The 13267-nt window shown below is 45.7% G+C and overlaps 1 protein-coding gene across 1 annotated transcript in view; it reads left to right on the top strand.

Moving 5' to 3' along the window:
* LOC143806667 (uncharacterized) overlaps positions 1 to 9275 on the top strand; it is a 75311-nt gene extending 66036 nt beyond the window's left edge. Inside the window, exons 3-5 of the mRNA XM_077287463.1 lie at positions 3269 to 3380; positions 6505 to 6759; positions 7482 to 9275. Coding sequence (XP_077143578.1) covers positions 3322 to 3380; positions 6505 to 6759; positions 7482 to 7584 — 417 coding nt within the window. The 5' untranslated portion in view covers positions 3269 to 3321 and the 3' untranslated portion in view covers positions 7585 to 9275. The remainder of the gene's footprint in view (positions 1 to 3268; positions 3381 to 6504; positions 6760 to 7481) is intronic.
* The last annotated feature ends 3992 nt before the right edge of the window (positions 9276 to 13267 follow it).

The following is a 13267-nucleotide window of genomic DNA, read 5'->3' as shown; positions in this document are numbered from 1 at the left end:
TCCTCAGGTTCCCCAAGGTCTGGAATCGGTCCTTCTCCACAATCTTCCTCAGGGTCCGGTCACCTCTTCTCGTTGTACAGCGTTTTCTGCCACATTGTTTCCTTCCAACAGACTTACCATTGAGGTGCCTTGATACAGCACTCTGGGAACAGCCTATTTGTTGAGAAATTTCTTTCTGGGTCTTACCCTCTTGCTTGAGGGTGTCAATGATGGCCTTCTTGACATCTGTCAGGTCGCTAGTGTTACCCATGATGGGGGTTTTGAGTAATGAACCAGGCAGGGAGTTTTTAAAAGCCTCAGGTATCTTTTGCATGTGTTTAGAGTTAATTAGTTGATTCAGAAGATTAGGGTAATAGGTCATTTAGAGAACCTTTTCTTGATATGCTAATTTATTGAGACAGGTTTTTTGGGTTATCAGGAGTTGTAGGCCAAAATCATCAGTATTAAAACAATAAAAGACCTGACAAATTTCAGTTGGTGGATAATGAATCTATAATATATGAAAGTTTAATTGTAATCATTACATTATGGTAAATAATGAAATTTAACACTATATGCTAATTTTTTGAGAAGGACCTGTATCTAGGTGCAGTTACCTTGTACTATTGGGTGCCTGGAGGATGTGGAGACCGATGAATAGGAGGGAGTAGGTTATGATTTAAAAGGAAGGAACGGATGAGTTAGGTTGGTGAGTTGAGGTGATAGGCCTGTGTGAGGGGTAGCAAGGCCGTAGTCGTGGCTGACATATATTCCTCAATCGTGCCCTTGTCCCCGTCATATGAATACAATGTCCCCTTTGCAGCGTACCTTCTGCTACACCTTCTGTAGTCCAGGTCCAACTCAACAATAAAGAATTTACTTGCTTCAGTACGCAGTAAGTCATTTCATTTGAGTTACAGCCATGTCATAAGGTTCCACACAGTATGCATCCTTTGCTTTCCCTGTGTCTTCCCTCATTCCTTCCAGGGTGTCCCCAGGATGTACCGTCTCGTCCGGTACTGCAGCGTCCTCCCTGTCCAGCTTTACTTCCTTTAGGAGTTCCCCTGTCTGCTTCGCAACAGACATAAGGGCTGCCACAGACATGTAGTAAGCTGCCACATCTTGGAGCGACCTGCGATCCTGTTCCAACTGTAACCTCCGGCCACTATCCGGCCCTGGACCAACTGGGCTCTTAACTTGAATGTTGCAGAGTCACTGCGCTTTCCCCAGGCTCTAAAGCCCCATAGGATGCCTTGGGCTCCCTGGGCCTTCTGGGCTGTCTGGGCTCCCTGGCCCTACTCCCCTCAATCAGGAAATCTTCCTAGCTTATCCACAGTTGACTCCTCTTATTAGTTAACTATATACACTATTGTGCCCAATCTAGTGTCCTAACTACTAACTGTGCTCTCCCTAAGCTACAACATAATGCACGTCTTACAGTATGCAGTATACAACAGTATTTACACAGTAAAACAAGAATCATCAATTTGCCGGGACGAGTGGGGAATAATACCGTCTTTTGTAACCCCTTACACTTGTCTAAAGAGATGTGTTTTTAAAGCACGATTAAAAACATGGGAGCTAAGTATTAGCAGGATCGTTTGTGGTAGTGCATCCCAGAACACTGGTGCAGCATGAGAGAAGTCTTGGAGACAGAGATGTGAGGTTCAGATTATGGAGGTTGTTAGTCTTAGATCAGTTGCAGAACCGATCCGCAAACTATCACCCATCCTGTAAATAGGTGATAATTTACAATGTTGGATAAATCCCATTAACAGAAAGTTTTCAATTTGGGCCAATGAATTTTATGGAAATATTTGAATTATTAGATTATTGAAATTCAGTACCATATCGACAGTCAGTACATTTCAAGGTTTCTGTTCTATTATTAACTTGACTGCTAGTGTTAGAGCCTATCAAATTCAGAATTTACAAGAATGTGGCAAGAATAAAGAACACAAAATCTCAAGAGGCACAGTCATGTACAGGCTACACTCCAGCAAAAGTCAGCTGAGTAGCGTTGTGCCAAATGTCCGAACTCATCTGTACTTGGTATGGATGAGCTGTTACAGTTAATTCACACAGTACAAATTTGGTGCAGCTTTGTTGGATTTTTTTAAAGGGGTTATCTATTGCTGTGATATTAATAACCTATCTGAAAGATGGGTTATTAATATCATATCAGTGATATCAACACCCGGCACCATCACCGATCAGCTGTTACCAACTCCGACAGCGGCCGGATGTACAAAAAGTACTGTCAGGACAACACAGCTCCATAAAGTGTTTACTGGCCGCTCCTGGGTACTGCAGATCAGCCCCTATTCATACAGGATGGGTGACAAATTATTGATCCTTGGGGGCTCGTCCATTGCAACCCAACCAATACCAAGAATGGGACTCTTCAGTCATCTCTGGATGCAGAGAAAGTCGAGCATTTGCATTTCAGCTCCATGATCTATGGGACTGCTGGAGGCAGCAAATTACTGTACTCTGCAATTTCCAGCAGTCCAATAAAAATGAATGGAGTAGAGGTGAGAATAATCGATTTCCACTCCATTTTCAGAACACTGTTCTCAAGATTGATGGGTGTTCCAAGAGTTGGATGCCCAGCTATCAATAAGTTATGCTCAATTGATAAGGGATAGCTTATATACACGGTACAACCCTTTAACCAAGGGAGGGCTTTTATTTAACGTGAGTCAAGATACCTGAGACTCTTAAAATCTTATTGCTTCGAGCCCAGGAAGTTGCCTTCTTGCATGGCTCTGGACAACATCTTTTGGGGACGTCTCCTGATCTTGAATCTTCTTCACGAGATGCAAGTTTTTGGGCAAGAACTAGGCAACCACAGCCTTTGCCCTTATCATACATTGCAGCAAGAGTGTTGGAGCCTCAGCCTGGAACTCTCCAGCATCTATTGCCAGGAGAAATTCATCTGTACTGTTGGAGTCAGAGGCAACTGGAGTTTCTCAGATGACAGCTCATTGGCAAAGAAGTGAGGCTGTTATAGTCCTACTGATGGTCTAAGCATAAGGGAGGATTAGCAAGCAGGACAGTGGTACCAGGGAGGAGGAATAAAGTACCAGAAGTGCGGAGCTTGTGAGTAGGAAGTTCAGGGTGAATGGCCATCTTGGTCTTCATCAAGGTGTCCACTGGCCAGAATTCACTAATCCCCATCCCTGAGTGACAGAAGTTCCAAATGATTACTTCCCTTTATTTTCAGAAGCAGCAATGGAGTTGGTGTCCACAGGTCAAAGATGATAAGGCCTCTGTCTTTGCTCTACAGACGGTAAGCTTTGTCCTGTGCCTTGGATATCTGAGTGATTGTGGAACTAGCTTATGGATGTCTGGATCTATTGGAAAGGCCGTTGCTGGGTCAACTGTCCAAGGATGGCCAGGTGGGTGCCGCACCTTTCTTTAATCCTGAGACATTAGTTGGGGAAAGCTTAGACTGGTAAGTGTTCTTTTATTTTATATTTATTTTTTATGGAGGTTCTGGGGTTGTTTGAGAGAGAAATCATAGGACGTGATAGTTACCTTTCTAGGTGAGTTTGATGTGGCATTGCAAGGTTGTTACCTGATGTGTCACTACTCAATTTGCAGACAGTATTGGGGAAATCGACCGATAATAGTGTTATGACTAATTGTAGCTTTACATCGAAGGGAATGGAGGAAATTTGTTTGCCGTAAAGCTGTTTTTGGTTATGTGTGTTTGAGACATAAGCAAAAGTAGGAAAATTTTCCGGTCACCCCTAGTAGTCTCACATTGGATCTCACGGGACGAAGCACAGAATCACGTTCCTGCCTGACGTAGAAGCGAAGTGCACATGAAAAAAGCAATCCAGCTTCGATAATAAAAAGTTTGGCATCTTTATTAGAATTATTAAAATAAAGTCAGTTGTTGTGACGACTATATACGTATAGTTGGGGTATGGAAGGCGCAAAAAATAGAGTAAACTGGATGCGTTTCGAACACCTGGCCTGTTCTTAAACTCAGTTTTGACCATTTGCATACATTTATTTTAACACATCAAAATTGTATATACAAAAGCACCCATGTGTGGTTTCATTTATAACATATTGGATTCTGTTTTTGGCAAACCAGACAGAGACTGGAAAAAGCTTTTGTCTCCGAAACTGAAGGGCGTGATTAAGACTGCAGAAATATATGAATCATTGTTTTTTCAGTATTGAAAAATAATAGTTACATCAGTTATATGTCAATTTCTGACAACGGTTATAATCAGTGTTGTAAAACCAAATCGTCTGGTCGATGTAATAGACCAGCACTAGCCAAAACAGTTAATGCTACCTATAAGTACAACATATACAGTGCCTTGCGAAAGTATTCGGCCCCCTGGAACTTTTCAGCCTTTTCCCACATATCATGCTTCACACATAAAGATACCAAATGTAAATTTTGGGTGAAGAATCAACAAGTGGAACACAATTGTGAAGTTGAACAAAATTTATTGGTTATTTTAAATTTTTGTGGAAATTAAAAAACTGAAAAGTGGGGCGTGCAATATTATTCGGCCCCTTTACTTTCAGTGCAGCAAACTCACTGCAGAAGTTCATTGTGGATCTCTGAATGATCCAATGTTGTCCTAAATGCCTAATGATAATAAATATAATCCACCTGTGTGTAATCAAGTCTCCGTATAAATGCACCTGCTCTGTGATAGTCTCAGGGTTCTGTTTGAAGCACAGAGAGCATCATGAAGACCAAGGAACACAACAGGCAGGTCCGTGATACTGTTGTGGAGAAGTTTAAAGCCGGATTTGGATACAAAATGATTTCCAAAACTTTAAACCTCCCAAGGAGCACTATGAAAGCGATCATATTGAAATGGAAGGAGTATCATACCACTAAAAATCTACAAAGACCCGGCCGTCCCTCTAAACTTTCATCTCAAACAAGAAGAAGACTGGTCAGAGATGCAGCCAAGAGGCCCATGATCACTCTGGATGAACTGCAGAGATCTACAGCTGAGGTAGGACAGTCTGTCCATAGGACAACAATCAGTCATACATTGCACAAATCTGGCCTTTATGGAAAAGTGGCAAGAAGAAAAACATTTCTCAAAGATGTCCATAAAAAGTATCGTTTAAAGTTTGCAACAAGCCACCTGGGAGACACACCAAATATGTGGAAGAAGGTGCTCTGGTCAGATGAAACCAAAATCGAACTTTTTGGCAACAATGCCAAATGATATGTTTGGCGTAAAGGCAATACAGCTCATCACCCTGAACACACCATCCACACTGTCAAACATGGTGGTGGCAGCATCATGGTTTGGGCCTGCTTTTCTCCAGCAGGGACAAGGAAGATGGTTAAAATTGATGGGAAGATGGATGGAGCCAAATACAGGACCATTCTTGAAGAAAACCTGTTGGAGTCTGCAAAGGACCTGAGACTGGGATAGAGATTTGTCTTCCAACAAGACAATGATCCCAAACATAAAGCAAAATCTACAATGGAATGGTTCACAAATAAACGTATCCAGGTGTTAGAATGGCCAAGTCAGAGTCCAGACCTCAATCCAATCGAGAATCTGTGGAAAGAGCTGAAAACTGCTGTTCACAAACGATCTCCATCAAACCTCACTGAGCTCGAGCTGTATGCCAAGGAAGAATGGGCAAGAATTTCAGTCTCTCGATGTACAAAACTGATAGAGACATACCCCAAGTGACATGCAGCTGTAATCGCAACAAAGTATTAATTTAAAGGGGCCAAATAATATTGCACGCCCCACTTTTCAGTTTTTGAACTTCCACAAAAATTTTAAATAACCAATAAATTTCGTTCAACTTCACAATTGTGTTCCAATTGTTGTTGATTCTTCACCAAAAATTTACATTTGGTATCTTTATGTTTGAAGCATGATATGTGGGAAAAGGTTGAAAAGTTCCAGGGGGCCGAATACTTTCGCAAGGCACTGTAGCTGCAATCAATATTTGTTAGGGCTAGCGGAACGCACCAAATGAATATAGAGATTTGATTATAATAGATGCGTTCGCAGCCCGGGGTCCACCGTGCAGGCGAACCTGCTGCTAGCAAATGGCGGAACAATATGGCGGTATGAGCTAACTCTGTTACTTCACAGAGTAGCCGTGAACTCAAAGCACTGCGCCCTGTTAGACCTCACAGTGGCACAGGCTAACTACCCAAACGAGAGCAGTCAGTGGTCATGCATGTAAAAAAGAAAAAAGATTGGACTAAAGTAGGCTCGCACAACCTCATTATATGCAAAAATATGACAGAGTCTATTATTTGCAGCGATCAGGCGTGGCGATGGGCGCGAAGTGTGCGCCAGCCTATGCCAACACCTTTTTAGGCTGGTGGGAGGAGAAATTTGTCTATCCTTTACCCTCCTTCGCGGCCCACGTACACGCCTGGTTTCGCTTTATAGACGACGTCTTCATTCTCTGGAAAGGTACAGAGGGGGAATGTATAGAATTTTTTAAGGTCCTAAATTCTAACCCTTTTAATATCTTTCTTACTTATACCATCTCTGACAGAGAAATCACATTTTTGGACTTAAAAATCTTCCCTTATGAGAATGGCCTGGCGACGAATCTATTTCGCAAACCAACAGCGACTAATGCGCTTCTGGATTTCTCCAGCTCAAGCAAAGGGGTTACCCCCGACGCGTCATCTCTACAGCCTATCAAAGAGCGAGAAGACAGGACCAGAAGTCCTTGTTATCATCTGGAAGACAACGTCGGGAGACGCAGACCAGATTCATCACCGACTTTAACAACAGTTGGAAGCAGGTCAGTGACATATTTTCAAAGCATTGGCCCATTTTGAGAGCAGATTATCAGACCATGGAAGTTACGAGCGATAGACCGTCTATAACAGCTAGACGGGCACCAAATTTGAGGGACATACTCACGAGGAGCCACTTTAAAAGGTCTACGGTGAGGCTGAATAGAGGTATCATTTTAAGGGGTTCATTCCCATGTGGAGATTGTAATGTCTGCCCCCACATGGTTCCAACTCGTGATCTCTTTGTCCATCCTACACTGTCGAGTAAACATCCTCTAAAAGCATACATCAATTGTCGGTCCAGAGATGTAGTTTATGCACTTATTTGCCCGTGTAAAAGGGTGTATGTGTGGCAAACCTCGCAGGAGTTGCGGAAACGTGCTCAAAAGCACATCTCCACGATACATCTAGCAACCTCAGATCTTAAGAAGGGCAGAATACTTACTCCAGTGGCTGAGCATTTTCTAAATCAACATCGGGGTTCTTCTGCTAACCTCAGGTTGGTGGGCTTACAGAAACTTGCCCCCAATGAGAGAGGAGGAGACAGTCGTTAACTCCTTTTACAAATGGAGTCTAGATGGATCTTTGAGCTACAATTTGTGTCCCCGTCAGGCCTCAATGAAGAACTCCTCTTCACAGGGTTTCTGGGCAATTGAACCTCTACAATTACATCTTGGGCCTCACGTAGGTCGCACTAATGCTATGTATTTTTGTTCTCTCTCTTCAGCTTCCTCTGGCAGATACATCAGCCTTTTTGGATCTGCATCTCCATACGTGGGGAATTACACGCTCTCCTGTACATGACCTTCGGATATTATGGTTTTCTTTGACCTTCCCTAGTAACTGGGGGGGGCTCAGCATTTCTCGACATCTATGGGCTCATTGGAAAGAATGCGACTACGGGATATGTCTTTACTAAGATTTGTTCTCAAGCAAGATCCACGAAACAGAGAATGGAGATATTTATTTACTCTATCAACAATGGATTTTTTGGACTTGATTCTTGTGGACACTTTTATGTACAATTTTTTGACATACAAGAAGTGAACTAAATATGCACCCTTATTAGTGGGACTAGTGCCTTGTTGGGAATCTGGCACTTTAAATGAAAGTGTATATATAGATAGATAAAGGGGAAATGTATTGTTATGTGACTAGTCTCGCAATACACCGGGGGTTTTCCACATTGTCTCCCCTGTTTTTGTATTCATATATGTACATAAGGTTATTTGGTTAGTATGTTTATTTGTGCATATTTATGTTGTTGCAGTAATTATACATCTTTTTCCCGTACTCCATAGGTTGCCCCTGGGTTCTCCGCTTCTTTTGGAGTCCTCATCCTGTACTATCCTCTGCTTTATCCTTTGCGGCGGCTGCACTGGGTGTCATTTTATCTTTTTCCATCGTTTCCATCTGATCTGTTCCTTTGTTCCAGCGCTTGCGCAACATGGCTCATTATCAGAGCCGTGTGTGCGCATGCACAGCTTCCTCTCCATGGAGATCCCTTTGACTTCCGCCCAGCTCCCCTCCACTTCCGGTCGGCGGTTGCGTTGCGGTCCACGCTTCTCTGCTCCAACGAGACCCAGCGGCTGGCATTTTAGGTAATTAGGCTTATAGTATATAACATTGGTGGCTCACCACGCAAACCCACTTCCCCTGTGTTGAATGATGATTCATGCCTGATGTTGTGCGGCTAGGCGCCTGCCGCCATATCGGACATGCGCATTGGGAGTGCGGGATCGCGCCTGCTGAGCCGGTCTTAGCGTCTGCGCAGGCGCAAGGATAAGCAATGCAATTGGCCATTTCCCGGTCAGGTGACCGGAACGGCCGTGCATTTAAGATGGACATTTAGACATCTGAGACCACGCCCCCTTGAGGAAGCGAGGTTTATCCTCGCGAAACGCGCGTCGGGGAAAGCGGTCCGGTCCCTCATCATTCAACACATCTCATGGGTAACTAACCGTTTACTTTTTTACCTTTTAGCAGCAACAATTGCTTGACATGGATATGTGACAGACTATTTACAAGTGTAGTTCCACTGGCTGTGGGAGGTTTTTTCTTTTCCTGCCCCCCCTCCCTTCCACTTACAAATGTGGGCCTGTCTTCTGTGGTGTTTCAATTACAATGGACACCTTCAATTTATAGGATTGATTGCTGCTACATAGGGCCTGTGACCGCTGTGCGTATTTCAGCACACCATTTGGGATCACATCACACTTTGGTACTAGTCCATAATAACGTATTTATTATTATATATATTGTGTTATTTTTCTGCTACCGTTATCCTGTGTGGTAACTTTTAGTATTTGTATTTAATAAAATATACCTTTGTATAAAATAACTCTGGTGCTGTTTAATTATCATTGGTATATACATGTTGGTTCAGCTGAGCTTATCAGTGTATTGTTATTTGACATACTGAGTTTAATTGGGGTGATGTGTACCTATATGTGCATTTTTAAATGTTTTTATATTGTTTTGCTGTGGTGTTCCAATAAATGTTTTTCATATTTTTGCATATAATGAGGTTGTGCGAGCCTACTTTAGTCCAATCTTTTTTCTTTTTTGCTATGGTCATATCTATTATTGGACTAGGCACCGCACCCGTACGTACTAAAAGCATACAGCTAGAGTGCACCATTTCTCCTTAGTTTAGTGGTCATGCATGCACACAAAACTCCTAGCCGGAGGTGCCAGCGTTCTAGGGGCTTATTTCAGCCGGGTCCCTGAACACAATCATACATGACCATACTGGCGCAAAGTACATAACTTAGAACAATACTAGCGCATGGCCGTGCGGCCATGCGAGCCTTAAATAGTTGCAGCACGTACAGGACCTTCCTGCAAGGACCAATGAGAGGCTGCCACAGAGCGTGAGCACCTACAGGACCTTCCTGAAGGACCAATGGCCTAAGCTGCAGTATCTGATCATGTGACCCTCGATCTTCACTGAGAGATCTTACTCTGGGCATGCTCAGAACGAGAAAAGCAGGACTTAGTCCCAGAAGCGTCTGCTCGCTGCTGCCCAGCACTGACTTCAATGGCAGAAGCAGGGAAAGCAGCAGTAACTCTTTGTACAGAGTCAGACTGAGCAAGATGCTGGGACCGACGTCTCCGCTGAGCAGGCTCCACTGCGGCAGGAGAAGAATGGGAGACTGCAGCGGAGATGGACCGAGAGTCCCCCTGTGCAGAGGCGGGAACTCGACCCCTATCATTACTCCCCCTCCTTGGGCCTCGCTACATTTGAAGGCAGCAATGAGCTGCGGAGCCCGAAGATGCTGGGACCGACGTCTCCGCTGAGCAGGCTCCACTGCGGCAGGAGAAGAATGGGAGACTGCAGCGGAGATGGACTGAGAGTCCCCCTGTGCAGAGGCGGGAACTCGACCCCTAACATTACCCCCCCTCCTAGGGCCTCGCTACGTTCGAAGGTAGCAATGAGCTGCAGAGCCCGAATGTGCTCAGCAGGCTCCCAGGACCTATCCTCAGGACCGTAACCCTTCCAGTCCACCAAATTAAATTTTTTGCCACGAACCACCTTGCACCCCAAAATAGCGTTCACCTCGTAATCGTCCGTAGATGAACCCGATGTCCCGGCAGATGACTCAGAAAACTGGGACATGTATACGGGCTTAAGGAGGGACACATGAAAGGTGTCGGTGATACCTAGGCGTGGAGGAAGGGCTAGGGTGGTAGACCACAGGATTAACCTGTTCGAGGACCTTGAAGGGACCCAAGTAGCGAGGTGCAAACTTAGTGGACTCAACACGCAGCCTGATGTTACGAGCGGAGAGCCACACTAAGTCGCCAGGAGCAAAGGTCTGGGAAGGGCGCCGATGTGCATCGGCGGAGGACCTCATTCTCTCCTTGGGGGCCCGGATAGCATCCTGAGTGCAGTCCCAAATGTCTCGTGCCTTCACTGCCCAGTCTGCCACCCTGGAATCAGCAGAGGACACAGGCATGGGCACAGGATGTTGGCCGTAATTAAGGAGGAAAGGAGTCTGACCAGTGGAGTCGGCTACAGCGTTGTTAAGAGCAAACTCAGCCCACGGTAACAAGGATACCCAGTCATCCTGCCTGGCAGAAACAAAATGTCGTAAATAAGTGACCAGAGTCTGATTGGCCCTCTCAACCAACCCATTCGTCTCGGGATGATAAGCCGAGGAGAGATTTAACTCAATACTGAGTAGACGACAAAGCTCCCTCCAGAATCGAGACGCAAACTGAGGACCCCGGTCACTGACAATCTTGTTCAGCATACCGTGTAAGCGAAAGATATGCTTGATGAACACGGCTGCCAGAGCCCGTGCAGAAGGTAGCCGTGGAAGAGGCACTAAATGAACCATTTTGGAAAAATGGTCGGTGATCACCCAGATAATGTTCGTTACGAGACTTGGGTAAGCCCACCACAAAGTCCATCCCGACCATCTCCCAGGGCCTGTCTGCCACCTGCAGAGGGTAAAGCAACCCAGCTGGCCATTGCCGAGGGGACTTGTTCTTGGCGCAAGAGACACACGCCCGAACATAGTCTGCGACATCACGAGCCATATGCGGCCACCAGTATGTCCTCGCCAGTAACTCAGATGTCCTTTTGGAACCAAAATGTCCACCCACCCTGGACGAGTGTGCCCAAGAGAGAACCTGCGGTCGCAAACTGGATGGTACAAAAGTCTTGCCCGGAGGCACAGACTCTAGCGAAACCGGGGCCACAGTTCTCAGGCTCTCAGTGGGGACAATAAGCCGAGGCTCCTCTTCCTCCTCCACAGATGACACAACGGAGCGAGAGAGAGCGTCGGCACAAATGTTCTTCTCCCCAGAAAGAAAATGGAGGGTGAAATGGAACCGGGAGAAGAACAAGGACCATCTGGCCTGGCGAGAATTTAACCGCTGGGCTGTCTGCAGGTACACCAAACTTTTATGATCTGTGAATACTTGGAAGGGAAAATGAGCTCCCTCCAAGAGATGTCTCCACTCCGAGAAAGCCAACTTCATGGCTAGCAACTCCCTGTCCTCGATGGAATAATTCCTCTCTGCTGGTGAGAAGGTCTTAGAAAAGAAGAAGCAAGGATGCTTCCGACCTTGAGCATCCTTTTGGAAGAGGACTGCTCCAGCACCAACAGATGAGGCATCCACCTCCATGATAAATGGCTTATCAACATCAGGGCGATGTAGGATGGGAGCGCTAGCGAAGTGTGACTTAATGGAGTTAAAGGCCTTGGAGACCTCCTCAGACCACAATTTGGGATTTGCTCCCTTCTTGGTGAGGGCAACCAAGGGAGCTACCAAAGTTGAGAAGTGCGGAATGAACTGGCGATAATAATTAATGAACCCCATAAAGCGCTGCACCGCTTTAAGAGAATGGGGTTCCTGCCAGTCCATCACAGCCTGTAGTTTGACAGGATCCATAGCCAATCCCTGGGCGGAGATGATATAGCCAAGGAAAGGTAAGGACTCCTGCTCAAACACACACTTCTCCAACTTGGCATAGAGGGAGTTTGCCCGTAGGAGATCGAAGACTTTGCAAACATCTCTCCGGTGGGAGTCAATATCTGGAGAGTAGATGAGAATATCATCCAGATAGACTACGACCGAGGTGGAGAGCATATCCTGGAAGATGTCGTTCACAAAGTCTTGGAAAACGGATGGGGCATTGCAGAGCCCGAAGGGCATCACCAGATATTCATAGTGCCCATCCCTGGTGTTAAAAGCCGTCTTCCATTCGTCCCCCTCACGGATGCGAATCTGGTTGTAAGCACCCCGCAGATCTAATTTAGTAAATACCCTTGCTCCCCGAAGCCTATCGAAGAGCTCCGATATCAGGGGCAAAGGATAGTTATTCTTAACGGTGATGTCGTTAAGACCCCTCTAATCTATGCATGGACGCAGTTCCCCATTCTTCTTCTGCACGAAGAAGAACCCAGCCCCAGCAGGTGACACTGACTTCCAGATGAACCCTCTTGCCAGATTCTCTTGAATGTACTGAGACATTGCCTCCATCTCCGGGAGAGATAAAGGATAGACTCGACCCTGGGGAGGCTCAGCACCAGGCAAGAGGTCAATGGGACAGTCATAGGGGCGATGGGGCGGAAGGGTCTCCACCGCCTTTTTGGAGAACACGTCCGCATAAGACCAATATTGCTTGGGCAGAGAGGATAGATCTGGGGGTACCTCTGTAGTAGCAACCTGAACGCACTCCCTCTGACACCTACCCCCACAAGATTCACCCCAACCCAAAATTCTGCCTGAGGACCACTCGATATGAGGAGAGTGGTACCGTAGCCATGCTATCCCCAACAGGACCTCATCTATTCCCTCAGGAATGACGAGCAGAGATATAATCTCCTGATGGGATGGCGACATGGACAGAGTAAAAGGGATGGTCTGGTGTGTTATCTGTGAGGGCAGTGTCGACCCATTCACCACTTGTACCGTTACTGGTTGAGCTAGCATAACCAGGGGTATTGCGTGACGTTGGGCGAAGGCTGAAGACATAAAATTGCCCTCCGCCCCAGAATC

The sequence above is a fragment of the Ranitomeya variabilis genome, chromosome 2 (assembly GCF_051348905.1).
Source record: "Ranitomeya variabilis isolate aRanVar5 chromosome 2, aRanVar5.hap1, whole genome shotgun sequence".
Lineage (NCBI taxonomy): Eukaryota > Metazoa > Chordata > Amphibia > Anura > Dendrobatidae > Ranitomeya > Ranitomeya variabilis.
Note: the sequence above shows the minus strand (reverse complement) of the source record. Positions and strands in the feature narration are given on the sequence as shown.